Source organism: Hyaena hyaena, unplaced genomic scaffold (genome assembly GCF_003009895.1).
Source record: "Hyaena hyaena isolate Hyena2069 unplaced genomic scaffold, ASM300989v1 scaffold_1125, whole genome shotgun sequence".
Lineage (NCBI taxonomy): Eukaryota > Metazoa > Chordata > Mammalia > Carnivora > Hyaenidae > Hyaena > Hyaena hyaena.
Window position 1 is genome coordinate 425,746 of NW_024081759.1, and position 17,226 is coordinate 442,971.

The 17,226-nt window shown below is 32.0% G+C and overlaps 1 protein-coding gene across 1 annotated transcript; it reads left to right on the top strand.

Annotated features, from left to right (window-relative positions):
* The first annotated feature begins 1,567 nt into the window (after window positions 1-1,567).
* On the top strand, window positions 1,568-3,830 carry LOC120224203 (60S ribosomal protein L38-like). Its single transcript, XM_039222423.1, has 2 exons — window positions 1,568-1,575; window positions 3,570-3,830. Exons 1-2 carry the CDS (start codon window positions 1,568-1,570, stop codon window positions 3,793-3,795), a joined length of 234 nt encoding a protein of 77 aa, XP_039078354.1. The 3' UTR covers window positions 3,796-3,830.
* The last annotated feature ends 13,396 nt before the right edge of the window (window positions 3,831-17,226 follow it).

The window sequence follows — 17,226 nt, forward strand, 5'->3', positions numbered from 1 at the left end:
TGTACTTTTGTTGCAGGTAAATTCTTTATTGTGTGCTTCGGTTTCCTCAGTCATAAAGCAAGAAGAAAAGAACTAAGCCCCATGGGAAATGGTGAAGGCTAAGAAAATTGTTATACACAAATAACTTAGAACAAGGCCAGATATGTGAGCCATAAATGCTAGTTATATATTTATTAATTACTTCAGTAATGAGTATTACAAAAAAACCGTAGAACTCAGAATCTAAGACATTTTCATAATTTTATGTAGTCTAGTAATACTTCCTTTCCTGGGAAAGTATATTTAACAATTCTAGTTTAATATATTCCAGAATTTAATAGTTAATGTATGGTTAGAGGTTTTATTATGAAGGAAGATTCTTTAAGTAGGCAATGTTTCTAGACTATATATCTGAATTTGAAATGTGGAAAGATATTAAGGCTATAATCATCAAACTTAACTAGGCGAGAGTATCACTTAAATAGATGCAGTTTTATATCCCCCCCATAATTTCTGAATTCAAACTCTGGGTGAATGTACATATTAACCAGGTATTACAGGAGATTTTCACGCAGGTGGATAGACCTAGCAAAACACACTATGATTTTTTAAAAGCCATTTCCTTCAAAAATTGTCTCCAAATTTCTTCTATATGATGAATAATAGTACATAAATTTGTTTGATTTCACATGTAAACTCAGGCAGTAAACATTTTAAAAGGCTGTTCTTCAATTTTAAAAATATTACTAAGAAAACAGTATTCAAGAGAAATTTAGATCAAATAAAATTTTCTAAGTTTTTTTTTCTGTCAATAGATATTTCCAAATGCAAGATTAAAGAGAGAAAAAATGACAAAATGAAGAGAGTATGTGCAGAATGATTATATCTTCTTAAAAATAACTTCCTATGCTTTCAGTTGTACACATATAAAAATAAAAAAGGAAAGGATTAAGAGCAATAAAGTGGAACAAAGAGGCTTACTTATCCTGGTGAGCTGCCAGGATAATTTCATAATATTCTGCCTAGAAAAATATTGTGGTGGGGTAAAGGATAGTCAATATTAAAATCTTAACTGAGATTTAACTGATTAAAATTCATGTTGCAAATTGGCTATATTTTTATGGATTGCAGAAACATGCCTACTATGACATTTTTAATGGATACTAAATATTCATTAATGAACAGCTGAAGCAGCATCTACAAATAATTTTCATTGGTAATTGAAGAAAGAAAAAAAGAAGTCCTTATACCAAGAAATTGGCAAATTATGTTTTGCCTCACTGTTTACAGCTTGAGAAAAGTCACTGGTGATGGTCTCTTTAAAATTAGAATATGCTGCTTGGTACTGGGCTTATGCTCTCAGTGTGGCACCACTTCCTGCCTTCATGCTTGTCAGCCCTATCGGATCCTACTGACATGGGATGAAATCTTGTTATGCCAATTTCGGACACAGATGTAGCTTTCTCATTTGCTTCTTCAGTGTGTTAATTTTGTCTCCAGATTGGGAGTCCACACACCTGGCATTTCTTACCACCATACCCCAGACCTCCTGAGTAAAATCCAATATGGACATGAAACTTTTAAGAACATGCGAATGTAAAATGCAAAGCTTTCTTTTTCTTAAAATTAGCTGCTTATATAAGTATGCTTGAACTTTTGCCCCCCCTTACCTTTCTGCCTTATTTGCTGGCAATTTTAAAATTTGGATGCATGGTTGATACTAATAAAAATTTGCTTTTAACAAAAACAGTTTAACAAAACAATACTATATATTAAAGGAAGAAAACAATAAAGGAAGCATGAGTAAATTTCAAAGAATGATAAAATAGGGATTGCCAGAGTAATATTTGAGTAATCTAAAGTATATATTTAGAAGAATCACGTATGAGTAGCGTAGCATTCTAATCCATGAATTCTACACTCTTTTGTTTATCTCATATGGAGACGGCATTGCAAAGGACTTTTTCCCTTCTTCCTTTTCCTGTTTTGACACAAGAAAAGAGAAATATTGTGTTGTGCAGTATTCAATAACTACAAGTTAAGAAGGCAAGTATGCATCTTTTCACTGAAATGGACAAGTAGCTAGTTACGGGCCACTTGCAGAGATCATTTTCAAGCAGATCCATGTCACAACAGAATGATATGACAGAGACCCAAAAGATTCAGATCTTTTGGGAGAAAGGATAAAATGTATCTTTAGTCTCAAATAAGAGCCGGTTAGATTAATCTGTGACTGATGACAAGTGATATCCATGGACATAAAAAACATGTGTACTGAAATTGTTTTAAATTAGCTGTATATATTGATAAACGTCACATTAAAAAAACTTGCATTCTAAATTATATAATAACTAACTTTATTATTATATTTATAATGTTTGAGCTTTGGAGGAGGGATAGTTTAATGTATCATATACGAAAAGTATTGAGCTTATCTAGTTATATAATGGAAAGGGTTAGCTTAGTCACTTACACTTGGAAACACTCAGTTGCCAGTCAGTGGCAAATATACACATTATATTTATATATATTATATATTTATAATATATATGTATATATATTATATATTTATAATATATATGTGTGTATATTATATATTTATAATATATATGTGTGTATATTATATATTTATAATATATATGTGTGTATATTTATATATATATGAATGATAATTTAACTTTTAAACAAGAATTAAGATACATTATATAAAATATTATACATGATCACAGAGTCTGCCAATATCTTTGAAAATTCACCACTCAAACCGTTTCTTTCAGTTCCATTCATTAAATGATTATTTCTTGTGCTTTATGTTATGCATTTTTCTAGGTAGTGGAGACAGAAATAAGACTTGATGTCTGCTTTCATGCCATTTTGACTATTAAATAGATATATAAATAACTAAAAACAAGGCAGTAAGAACAAAAATTAATTATACTAATAAATTACTACAGATTCTAAAGAGAAGTATGGGTAAGATACTTTAAAGGCAAGGTCAACATATTCTGATGGGGTATCAGGTGGAGGGAGGAACAGAAAAAAGTTTACAGGGAAGGGTGATGATCCAGACGGGAATGGCAGAATGAAAGTAAAAACTAAAAATTTATGCCATCATAAGAAATTCCATCTCTAGAAGAAAACAATCCATGTTTTATTTATTTTATTTTTTTAAATCATTTCAGTCTTTAGTTTGTGGTATGGAGAATGGCATAAAATCACAAGGGAAATGCCTGTAAGAAGTACATCCTTGGCTTTTCAAAAGAACAAACAAAAAACAAACAGGAAAAGGCTTTACAGTCTAGTATTTCAAAATTAACTTATTAAAAGAAACAAAGAGTCAAAATAAGGTATAATTAAATAGTAAAAAATGCAAAGTTCATTTTAATAAAGCCATAAACTTGAAAAAATTAATTTGAGCTGCAAAGCTACGTAAGGAATAGTTTGTTCTTCAAAAGTATCTCATCTGTTTCCTGTTCATTTAACATAGTTTTGTAACTAAATACCAAACCTGGGAAGTGGAGGAAACTTGTGGCCCATTCGAAGTAAAGCGTCACTGCTCCCTTCTTGCCGCTGGCCGTGCGTGCCGGCAGCGCGCTCGTCTGTGCCCCTCGCAGAATTGAAGAAATCAAGGATTTCCTGCTCACGGCCTGGCGAAAGGATGCCAAGTCCGTCAAGATCAAGAAAAACAAGGATACCGTGAAATTTAAAATCCGCGGCAGCAGGTACCTTTACACCGTGGTCATCACAGACAAGGAGAAGGCAGAGAAACTGAAGCAGTCGCTGCCCCCAGGTTTGGCAGTAAAGGAGCTGAAATGAAACCGGCACACTGATTTGAACTATATTAAAATATTGAAAATTCAAATAAAAAAGAAAAAGAAACAAACAAAAAGTAAAGCGGCACTGAAAATATTTCCATGCTCCGAGCCAAAAGTAGTGTGTAAAGATTACTTCCATGGCTCAACAGAGAAGAATAAATACTACTCAGAAATAAGCAAGTTTGCAAGAAGCTAGTAAACAGTTAAAACAAAGAAAGGTAAGGCCACAATTCTGCCCATGATCACTGAAACAGTTTGAAGTGTGAGGCAGGGTCAGGCCTAACCAGAGTGCAGGAACGGAAGCAAGGGAAAACGGTGAGCCTTGCACAGAAGGCAGACACACAATCTGAATGCACCTAAATCTCAACTGAATGGAAAAGAAATGTTTTCTGAGAAGGAGACATTTGTGGAGATAGTACTGAAGAAGAGAAGACACAGAAGCCAGGAGAGATATGGAAAGAGAAATTACATTTGCAGTTTTATAATCTCACAACTGTCTGTTCTAAAGTACTGTCTTCCAAGCTATTTGAGTTGGTCATCTAATAAAACCTTCTTGTTTTAAGGTTACAAAGATGTTTTGAATTAGGCTACCAAGAAAAAAAGAAAAAAAAGTAAACAAACACATGCTTTTGCTGAGGTTTTCTCATTATACAATAAGGGCACCAACTGGTAGCAAATACTTCTCATGATATTTTTTTGTTGCTGTCGTCATATGCCAACAAGGCAGAAGACACTGTGCTGAAGGAGATCACTGGGAACATTCCAAGCTCAAAATAAAATGTTTAACTTACACATAATACAAGTTATGTACAAGATTAGGAGGGGGGGACCTGCACAAATCTGGACATGTAGATACATTTACACATGGGCAAAGGGGAGAGAACACTTCAAATACCAACTAGTTTGCACCATTCATTCATTGATGACTTAATGCCCACATTTAATTCCACGTAAATATTAGAACCTCTTGGAAAACCACTATAAATACAACAACCCATGTTTTAAAACTGTTTCTAGAACAACTGTTACAAATTGGTTATGAACAAATAAATTTGGATATTTAAAAATATAATCTAGAGCCTATCTGCATTAGCTCATGACTTTACCATCATGAATATGATTCAAAAGGCCATTCATAAAAATCAGGGTGCATTTTTTTTCTGGATTAAAAAGATGATTTTTGTCTTGCTGTCACTATACCTAAAACAATTCTTCAAATCTCCAATTTAGTTTTTGTTTTATGAAGTGTTCTCAGAAGAAAGCTTGTTCAGCAAAATACCTGTTTGGAGATTGCTAAAAGTGGAATTTCACTAATATTATTTTAATATGTGGATAAAGTAAAATAACTGATTAAAAAATCTCCTTATTTTGGGCGACAAGGTCTTCACTGGATATCTACAAGAAGATAATGTAAGTGAAAAGATAATTAGAGATAAAGGTTTGAAAGATAAAATAAATAAATAGGTGAATTGTAAGGAAATAGGATGATGCATAAATGATTTCAAGTAAGAGAAGATATGAAGGTCAAAAGTATGTGGAGATGCTAGGCTGAGAGAGATGTTAGATGCTTTCTATTTATTTTACTGATAAGAAGCATATCTGTAAGCAGATCGATTCAGAAAGTATGAGTATTAAATTGATCATCTGAAAATTATCCTAGGTAATATGGAGGTGATACAGGAATCATCTTTTTAATCAGAAAATTGGTCATTAAAATATAATTCAAGATGCAAATGATTCTAGAAATATTAAGGTAAAGATGGAGAATAAGCCTGAAAAAATCAGGTCATCTTTATTCAACATATACTCACTGAGTAACCATAGTCTACCTACCAAAACTAGGATTGGGCTGGAAAAAAATGAATGTCCCTCAGTTGCTAAAACTTTGATTCATGAGTTTTTAAGTTGTAACTCTTTATTTCTAAGCAGAAATTAATAGACTAATAAAATTACTATTATAAATACTATAAAATACTATGAGCTATAGAGAAGATAATGATTTTGCAGTAATTACCATGTGATGGAAATGAAACTACTAGAATCAAGGACACATTGAGAGGTTTTAGTAAGAGAGTAGATCACTTATTTACCAGAAATGGGAGTGAAAAAGAGGAAACTGAAAAAAAAGAGTTTTTAGTGGAAAGAACCTCAAAACAAAACAAAACAACCACCACAACAAACAAATGTCATGAGGCTTGGCCAGGAAATACCATATTTAAGTACAATATTCCTGAAGAAATTATTTTTACTCTGAGTGTTAATTAAACGGGTATACTTCATTAGCTACATAAAATATTTTATTCAGAGTATTTATTGAAGTAACAAGTAGACATTTTGAAAAAATCAATATATAACTGACTTAAATTAGTGGTATAGTACTTATGCATGAGGAAAAAAAAATCACAAAATGTTTTATGACTCATCTGGTTCATATTAGGAAGTACTTTTGAAGAGTTTTTAAAACACCATAAACTTACAATTGCAAGAGTAAAGTCAATCAAGATTACCTTGCTAATCTTTCTATAATGCAATTGTAAAGTATTGGAAATCCACATACATGTGACTATGAAGCGTTTTGGGAAAATATAAATAAAAAACCTTTAACCTTGAGTGTGTGTGTGTGTGTGTGTTTGTGTGTGTGTGTGTGTGTTTCAAAGAGTCAATTGTCATGAATCTGATCAACATGATTAGATTATGATGTTTTGTGCAAAGGGTAAGATTATATTTAAATATTGGAACTATAAGAAAAATCTATTTTATTTTAAATCACATATTAAAACACAAGGGAATGCATATTGAGCAAATAGAACACATAGCTGTCAGTGCAATTAAAATTTAAGTTGGCATCTTAGAGATGACAAAATGAAATCGTTTTTCATAAATCAAATTACTTAATGCAATATCCATACAAACACTGGAAAAGGAGAAGTTTCCTAGCTTAGCTGTTTGGAAAGCAAAGCAAACATTAAACACACTTTCCTAACATGTAAACATTTTTAAATTGTCTATCTTATAGGTAAACCACTCTGCTGTAGCAGCAGATCCTGGCTTTATTGGTGTATATTTAAGTGACTTCAGTCCACATTCTTTTAACTTAAAAGTTCACAGGGGTACCTGGGCATCTCAGTTGGTTAAGCATCCGACTTTTGATTTAGGCTCAGGTCATGATCTCACCATTCGTGGACTTGAGCCCAATGTTGGACTCCCTACTGACAGTTCTTATGATTCTCTCTCCCTCTAACTCTCCCTCCATCCAACTCTCCAAAAATTAAATAAATAAACATTAAAAAAAAAGTTCATAAGCCATGCTATTTTATCAATCAAAGGTCAGTCAGGAGACACAATCCTCCTTAGTACTTTGTACAGAGAGAATTTAATATGTGATTGTTAACTAAGTACAAGTTTTTAACTAAGTAACAGAATGGGTAAAAGAAGAACTCAGGCATCATGAAAGTAGGGACCTTATGTAGCAGCTGCCACTCCAGGGATGAAGGAATAGAGACAATATTGGAATTATTAAAATTCTAAAATTTAGGGGAGGGTCCTGACAAGCTGAAACTCAGGTCTTAGCTGATGTGGTTCCTGTCACAGGAGGAGTCCCATGGTGCTAAGATTCCTACTTACAAGGAGGAAGCATCTGTTACTTGGTGCATATGTCTTTGAAAGAGTACAACAAAGCTATTTTTATAAATGTTTGGAAAAGCTCAAACTGTCCAGCTACTGCTCCAGGAAGGAACTGTTTCTGCCAAGGTGAAATGGGGCTGGGATGATGCTCACAGAAACTGCAAGTCTCCAACTCTCCATCTGCACCCCTGCTGAAAAAGCATAACAGGGAGGAGCTGGCAAGGTGAAAAATGGAAGAGCCAGTTGGGAGCTGAGAAGAAATAATTTAATAACCTGTTTAGCACTGAATCCTGTACCAGAGGATTAAAAGTAGTTCTTGAGGTAAATGTCAATAAATTTAATTTAATATCATACATCAAGAAATTTATTCTTCATTAGAATCAAGCCTAGATTTAAATGAATCCAGTAGTGGTTTGACCATTAGTACAAATAGTGATGTAAGTGCAATATCAAAATCAAAATGTAATCATGATATCATATACTTAAACAATGAAGAATCATAGGGAACATTTTTAAAGGTGAAAATATTTCAAAGGATCCTTACATAACTTGCCCAAACTCATTACAATGACTACGGATGGAAAGAAAATTACAACTCACTTTTTTGACTCTTGTTTTCTACTTGTTAGAATACGAGTCTCCTCTATTCACTTGCAAATACGTAATATTGGCAGCAAAAAAAGATTTTTAGTATCTTTTCTTTTGATATAAGGAAAGTGATGAGACTGTAAGAAGTTAAATGACTATAAAATCATAAACAAGTCAGTACTATCTTCCCATCTAAAACTTTTCCCTCTACTTCATGCTCTGTTTTCTACTTTTGTTGTAAATATGAATCAGTTATGGGGAAAAGCCAGGAAAAACCCATTAATTATTATTTTCTTACTATCTATGGACTGAATCCTTAAACATAATATTTAGATATTAAATATATTTAGATAATTATAAATGTGCCATATGTCTTCAGAATGTATCATTGAGATACTGTAAAACCTAATCAACTGCTCCTTGAGTCTAGATGTAGAATTTGTAGAAGAAACTGACAGTACAGAAAATCAGTAATCTACCAATATGTCTGTATTAGTTATCTATTGCTGTTATAAATTATCTCCAAGCTAAAAGTCTGACAACAAAAGAGAGAATCTGACAGCTTCTGTGGCTCAGGAATCATATCTGGCTTAGGGAGGTCCTCTACCTTAGGGGCTGTCACAAGGCTGTGATCAAGGTGTTCACTAGGCTGCAAGCATCTCAAGGTTTGACAGGAGGGAATTCATTCTTTAGTTCATATGGCTCTTGGGAGGCTATAAATCCTCAATGACTACTGATTTGCTTGAGAAGATCTACTTCCAACTCACATGACTGTCAGCAAGCCCCAGGTTCTCACTGGCTGTTGGCCAAAGAACATCACTCCCTTGGTATGTGGGCCTCTCCAGAGGAATACTTACAATAGGCAGCCTGCTTCTCCCAGAGAAAGGATAACACTGAAGTGAAAAAGAGAGGTGACAAAAAGACAGAGGTACCATTGATTTTGTAACCTTGGATTACCTTGTAATCTTGGATGGGATATTCAACCACTGTTATTGTGTTCCAATCATTAGAAGCCAGTGACTAGATCTAGCCCACACTCAAGCGGAAGGGTTATACCAAGACACAAATAAGAAGGGGTGGAGACCATTTGGAGTCATTTTAGAGGCTGTCTACTGCAAGGTCTATCTTTAATGCCCACAAGGAAACAAAATGCAGAAGGAATCACGTTGACTTTTTACAATGCTTAGTCGTTCCAAGTCCCTCTTATGTCAAGTCCTATTTAAATATCCTAATTAAATTTTACAACAGAGGAAATAAAGAAAATGAAATGTTGCAGAATTGTCAAAAGGACATCAAATAGGTAACATAATTTGTGAAATTAGAATGAATTAAAAAGAAACATTATATAACAGCTCTACCAAGGATCTCTTTCTCTCTTTCCTTTTTTTTTTTTTTTTACTGTTTTAAAAAGTATAGTTGGCATACAATGTTACATTAGTTTCAGATGCACAGCATAGGGATTCAACAAGTCTACAGATTAAGCTATGCTCATCACAAGTATATGTACATCTATCACCATACAATGTTCTTATAATTACCATTGACTCTGCTACTTATGTTGTACCTTTTATCCCAGTGACTTATCCATTCCATAACTGGAAGCTTGTGTTCCCCACTCCCCTTCACCCATTTTGCCCAACTTCCCTATCCCCCTTTCTCTGGCAGGATTTTTCTCTACATTTGTGGGTCTGCTTCTGCTTGTTGTTTGTTTATTCATTTGTTTTTTAGATTCTACATAAGTGAAATCCTATGGTATTTGTCTTCCTTGACTTATTTCTCTTATCTTAGTACCCTCAAGATGCATCTGTGTTGCTCAAATGGCAAGATCCAATTCCTTTCTATGGCTGAGTAACATTCCATTGTATTCAAGGATCTCTGGATAGGTACAAAAAATGTTATCTGTGAAACAGTGATATTCTTTGATAAAATTCTGTTTTCATTATGTGACTGTCCATGCCCAAGAGCTTCAGACTCAGGTTTTAAAAAAGTCAAGCTTTAAAACAGATGCACTAAAGATTTCAGTCCACCGTGGTTCCCAAAACTCCTGTACCATTATCATCTACTATTCTGATTGTTTTATTTCACACTCATGGCAATATTAAGTTAAGTCGTGATTAAAAAATCACTAGCATAACTAACATTTGCATTTTTACCTTCCAGCACTATGTGTCCCTTTCTATAGATAAGAGACTCCAAATTACAGGGGACCCTTTATCTCCACTCTCTGGACAATACTCAGTGACTTCTTTACCCCTGGTCACAGCAATTATTTTGGAGATAGGAATTTAACCCAGATTAGGTTATAAAACTCAGGTCTGGAATTTTCCTTGCAATCAGCTGAGATATTAAAAGTTTTCTCCCTTTTGTTTGTTTTACCAAGAAGAACCTAGATTGCAAAGTCTGACAACTCCACTCTTAAGTCTAAAGACCACCTGAGAGTAACAATGCTGAGTAAATCCAGAGAAGTAGAGAGTAAATCAGTAAGATCATTCTTGAGCCACGTAATTCAGCTATACCTGAAATAAGCCTTATTAGTAATCTGATCTAATAAACTAATATTCCATTTGTTGTACTTTCACTAAACATGTTTGTATTGTTTTTGTAGAATTTGCTACTCAATGAGTTCCAACTAACATCATAAGGAAGTAAAAAAATGTTTACCTGAATACATGTCTTCCCACTGTAATTCAACAATGGAAGTGAAACCAATAGGCTATCATATATTGAATTCAGAATAGTTTGATTTAGATTTAAATATGATAGATCAGAGATGACTTATTATTTGAATAAAAATGTTTCAGTACTCACTTGGTCAGTCACATTTTATGCAGAACTTAATTATCTACTGAGAAAAAGATGTACCTTAACTTCAGAATCAAACTTTTAAGCAAATATAGGGAATGTTTAAACTGCCACTTGATATATTAAGTCACAACGTTATGCAGAGGGAACAAATTCTTTATCAGCAATTAAAGTAATTTAAAAATGTACAGATAAAAGGAATCCAAAAGCTATTTTTATATACCACTTTCACCTTGTTATTAAACTGTTTTTAGTTATTAGCTTGACAGATCAAAGATGCTAATGCGTGTAGTGGAAGAAAAATATTCTAACATAATTAAATGGAATACTTCAGCAAGAATAGTGAAATTTTGCTGCTTTCCTGCAGTTAAGAAGCTGTGTGATTTCAAAATGTTTTCTGATCTCTCTGATATTTGAAAGTCAAGTTATTTTCTCTATAATAATTGTTGTGGACTTTCTTCCATGGACTGTAGCATATAAAAAAGTCAAATGATCCAATAAAATAATTTGTGAAAATATACTACAAGTAACATACTAAAAATGAGAAGAGAAGAATGTCATTTTATTATCCTGCTTATAATTTTTCAAGTTTAAGTGTTCTTTAGATGATGTTTATCACTTTTTACAAGGACTATTAAGCCTGAATATCTGTCCTTTGCCTACCTTTCCAAACTTTCTTTTATTAATGCTTATTTATTTTTTAGAGAAATGGAGAGAGTGCACACCAGTGAGGAGGAGCAGAGAGAGTGGGGGCAGAGGATCCAGAGTGGGCTTCACTCGAACAGCAGAGAGCCCGATGTGGGTCTCAAACTCACAAACCTTGAGATCATGACTTGAGCTGAAGTTGGACACACAATCAGTTGAGTGAACTAGGAGTCCTTCTTTCTTTCTTTTTGTTTGTTTGTTTTGTTTTGTTTTTTCATTCCTCACATGCACTCCAGCTAATCTGACACTCAATCATTTCTTTTTCTAACCTGTTTCCAGTCTTATATACTTTGAAAATACTAATTTTTCCTCTCTCCAGAATGGCAAATTCTTTATTCTTGACTCACCTACCTCCTCCTCCTTTTTATTGTATTACTTTAAATGTCATATGCTCAGTTATTCCTTCTTTAACCCATTACCACTAATCCAAATTTAGTCCCTCCTTCATTCTTCTTCACTGTATTTAGCTCTTTACCTAAAGGTAACTTACCACTTTTTGTAATTTTACACACACACACACACACACACACACACAATTTATTCTCTATGAATACATTTATAATTATATATGTGTGTGTAAATATACATGTCCATATGTTTACTCTGTTTAATAAATATGCACCGGTGTATATGCAGTGTCTGACACTTCTGTCTAGTGAATATTAGGATCAATATAATACTGTTAGATAGATTCATATTTTTAAAAACAAGTAGAAGAAATAGTGAGGTGATTTTTCTCTCTGAATCCAGAACTTTATGTCATAATATCTCAATCAAAGGACATAAATAATATGTTCAAGATTTTGTGAATGTCTTATTGCCTTTTTTCAAATTTCTAATTAATTTGTAAAATTTAATGCATTAAACTATCATTTTTGAAAATATTCATCAAAGCACATATTGGTAAGTGCATAGAAACATACTTAAACAATAAATTTATTATATTTGCTTCAATAGACACTGCCACTTTTACCATAAATAAATCTGAATTTATACTTACTTATTATGAATCATAGACCTTGGTTTACCTATCTGCTCATACTATCAGACTTGTATCCTAAATTCAAAACTTTAGTCATTATTACCTGAATCCCTCTGCCTTCCCCTCCCCTGAAATATGTCCCTGTCTCCCTTTTCTGGGTGGAGAATTCATATTTATTCACTAAGATTATATTTTAAACACTTATGTTGATACGACTGTAACCACTGCTCTCATTTTAAAATGTTTTATTTTCTAAAGTTTTTATAGAATTATAACATACAAAAATTGAATCATAAATTAGTAGCATGAAAAATTATCAAAAACCACAAATCTTTACATGCTAAAAGTAAAATATGATTACTGTCCTAAAGCTTCCCTCTTCTTCAACCACGACCTTGTACCTCCACTCCCAAACTTATCATTATTCTAATCATTAATGACATAATTCAATTTGCCTGTCTTTGAACTTTGACAAATAGAATCATGCTTAGGTGTTTATTTTGACTTAGCTGCCTTTGATCAGTATAATGTTTTTGAGACCCCTCCATATTATCTCATAGAGATGGGTTATATTTTCATTGCTATATAGTATTCTATTAATACATCTAAGATATTTTTCATTTTACCATTTACGTGTTTATTTCCCATCATTAGCTATAACAAATAATGTCACTGCAAGCATCCTGGTGCATGTCTTTCTTTGAACTTTCTCATGTTTATCTATTAAAGATACACACAAGTGCATGTACACACACACCACACACACTCAGGAAAGAAATAGTGAGTCACAGGGCATCTTCATGTAAATATTGTCAAATAGTTTTCCCAAAAACTTATACTGATTTACAAACCCTCCAGTGAATAGATCTAACAAAAGAAATATTTGGTTCTGACTTTTTTATGTCAGTCTTGGCCATGCATAGGCACAGTTCCACATTCCTTATTTTATACTTGCATTTTCACAAATGTTGCCATATTTATTGAGATTTCAGTGGAGATATATATATATATATATATATATGATAAATGCATGGAAAATTTGTGGTTTTAGAACATCAAGATTTTGTTAATAAACATAATGTATTGATTCATATATTTAGTTTCATTTAATTTTTGGAAAAAAATTGGATAGTTTTCTGTATAGAGGTCCTGAATATCTTATATTTTCTTTTTGATATTGACATTTTTAAGACAATAAAAATACTTTCTTATCTTAATAAATTTTAACAGTATGTAATAATTCAAGTGATTTTTTAATTTACCTCACATTGAATAACTTAGCTGATTTACCTATTAAATCAAATAATTATTACTAAATACTTCTCAATTTCTACCCATTCAAATATGTTGTCTGAATTAATGACAGTTACTCTGTTTCTTAGCTTTATAATTTTTGTTCATTTTTTTCTTGCCATATCAAACTGGCAAAGATCTCTAACATAATATTGGATAAATGTGATGATAAAGGATATGTTTTTATTATCACTAATAACAGATAAAAACATGTGAATTATTTATAGATTTCTTATTTTGTTGTTAACATTGCATTTATATTTGTTTTTATACATTAGCATTTTTCACAGAACTAAAACAAATAATACTAAAATTTGTGTGGAACCACAAAGGACCCTAAACAGCCAAAGCAATTTTGAGAAAGAACAAAGCTGGAGGTATCACAATCTTATATATCAAGATACACTACAAAGCTATAATAATCAAAATAGTATAGTACTGGCACAAAAACAGAAACACACATCAATGGAACAGAGTAGAAAGCCTAGAAGTAAACATATGCATATATGGTCAATCTGCAACAAAGGAGGCAAGAGTATACAATGAAGAAAAGACAGTATCTTCAATAAATATTACTGGAAAAACTGGAAAGCTGCTTGCAAAATGAGAAAAGACTACTTTCAAACACCGCACACAAAAATAAACTCAAAATGGATTAAAAACCTAAATGTGTGACATGATCATAAAAATCCAAGAATAAACAAAGGCAATAGTTTCTTTGACATCTATTGTAGAAACATTTTTCTAGATATGTCTCCTCAGGAATGGGAAACAAAAGCAAAAATATTACTTGGTGATCAAAAAGAATGAAATCTTGTTATTTACAACAATGTGGATCGAACTAGAGTGTATTATGCTAAGTGAAATAAGTCAATCAGAGAAAAACAAATATATGATTTGACTCATATATGGCATTTAAGAAAAAAAACAGATGAACAAGGGGAAAGGAAGGAAAAATGGGATAAAAAAACAGAGAGGGAGGCAAATCATAAGAGACTCTTAAATACAGAGAATAAATTGAGGATTGATGGAGAGGAGAGAGGTAGAGGGATTGTCTATATGGGTGATGGGCATTAAGGAGGGCATTTGTTGGGATGAGCACTGGGTGTTAAATGTAAATGATGAATCACTGGGTTTTTCTCCTGAAACCAATACAACCCTAATGTTAACTAACTTGTATTCAGATTAATATTTTTTTAAAAAGCAAAAATAAGTTATTAGTATTACACCAAAATAAAAATCCTTAACACAACAAAGAAAACTATTAAAAATGAAAAAGCAACCTTCTGAATGGGAGAGATATTTTTGCAAGTATTATATCTGATAAGGAGTTAATATACAAAATATATAATGAACTTATATAATAACACCAAAAAATAGTTCTATTAAAAAAGTGGGCTGAGGATCTGAACAGACATTTTTCCAAAGAAGACTTCCCAATGGTCAACAGACATGTGAAAATACTCGACATCACTAATCATCAGGGATATGCAAATCAAAACCAAAATGAAATGTGACCTTATACCTGTCAGAATGGCTAGAATCAAAAGATAAGAAATAAAACTGTCGGCAAAATGTGGAGTAAAGGGACCCTCATGCACTGTTGGTGGGAATGTAAATTGGTACAGCTATTATAGAAAATAGTATAAACGTTCCTCAAAAACGAAAAATAAAATTATCATATGATCCAGTAATTCCACTGATATTTATCCAGTGAAAATAGAAGCACTAATCATATTGGTAAGATCTCTATTAATATCTCCTTTATCATTCTTATTATTGATTATTGGGACTTCTTTAGTATCTTGATGTGTCCCACCAGGACTTTATTACACTTATTAATATATTATAAAAATATATTTCTTATAATGATTCATTTTTATGATCTTGCTTACTTTTATCTTATGATTTCTTTTGTTATTTTATAATGATAGAAATGCTTATATCATTGATTTTCTTACTTTATTATCATGAATATGCAGTTAAGTGTCACAACTAAACATTTTGACATTCAATTTAATAAAAAGATTTTCTTGGGCACCTGGATGGCTCAATTGGTTAAGCGTCTGATTTTTGCTTTCAGGTCAGGTCATGATCTCACTGTTCATGGGATTGAGCCCCACACTGGGCTTCTCACTAACAGTGTGGAGACTGCTTGGGATTCTCTCTCTCTCTGCCTCTTCCCTGCTCATTATCTCTTTCTTTCTGTATCTCAAAATAAATAAATAAACATTTAAATAAACTCTAAAAAAGCATTTTCTAATTCTATTGTGTTTTTTTTTCATTTAAATTGGATATTTAGGACTCTGCTTTCTAATTTAATTAAAATTTGAGTGTTACTTATTTAATATTGATTTTTAGGCAATGTCATGATAAAAATGTACTATTTAGTTTAAAGCCTTTGATAATTCTTATGACTTTGTAACACAGCATATCATAAATTTTACTTAATATTCTACTATGTACACTTATAATGAATGTATATTTTGAAGTGGTTGGGTTCGGTTCAAATTTATTAATCAGATGATTCACATATTATAAAGGCTTATTGGTTTTTTTCTAGCTTGTTTTATCAGTTTCTAAGAAATCTGTTTAATATTCCATTAGTTCTGTTAATCTTAACTTTATATATTTGAGGGTACAAATTAGGGCATACACACCTATAATTGTAAATCTCTATGGCGAATTATAAATTTTATTATTACATTTCATCACATTATTTCATTAAAATTATGAAGTTGCTCTTTATCTCTATAAATGATATCTAATTGACAAATACCTTCTAAGAAATGAAATATAGACTAACTTCCCTGAGCTTTGCTTCCTTATAATATCATGGCCACCAAATTGCATTGATTGTTTCCCAATACTTTCAGCAAATGATTGTTTTGGTTTGGTTTTGTCTAGCTATTTTTAGGCAGGTTTGACTAACAACCTAGTTCACTATTTGCAGAAGACAATCTTTTTTTTAAATTTTGTTATTTTACAAATTGAACTTCAATATCTAGAAAGCAGATTTAAATTTGTAGCATAGAATTCAGTAACTGTATTAAAATTAGTCTTAATGACTTTTAATATGTAAATATGTGTATGATGAACACAATTATCGAAAGACTCTGAATAGTACAAGCAAATATGAAAGTTTTATAACTGGAATACAATTTAAATCAGAATAATCCTGCAATAAATCTAAAATTCACAAATGACTGGGAAAAAAGAAAAATAATTGTAAATACAAATGTATATTAATTTTTCTGAATTCAAAACTAAAAGAGTCATGACTCACACTTTTACAAAAATATACTTAAAAATCTCCTTATAAATGTATATCATTTTATCCCTAATAAACCTATTAGCTAAAATACTGCCATTCCAAAGTCAAGGGACTGCTATCCCTCCTGTAATGAATGCATAAACATAGAAATGACATATCATTTC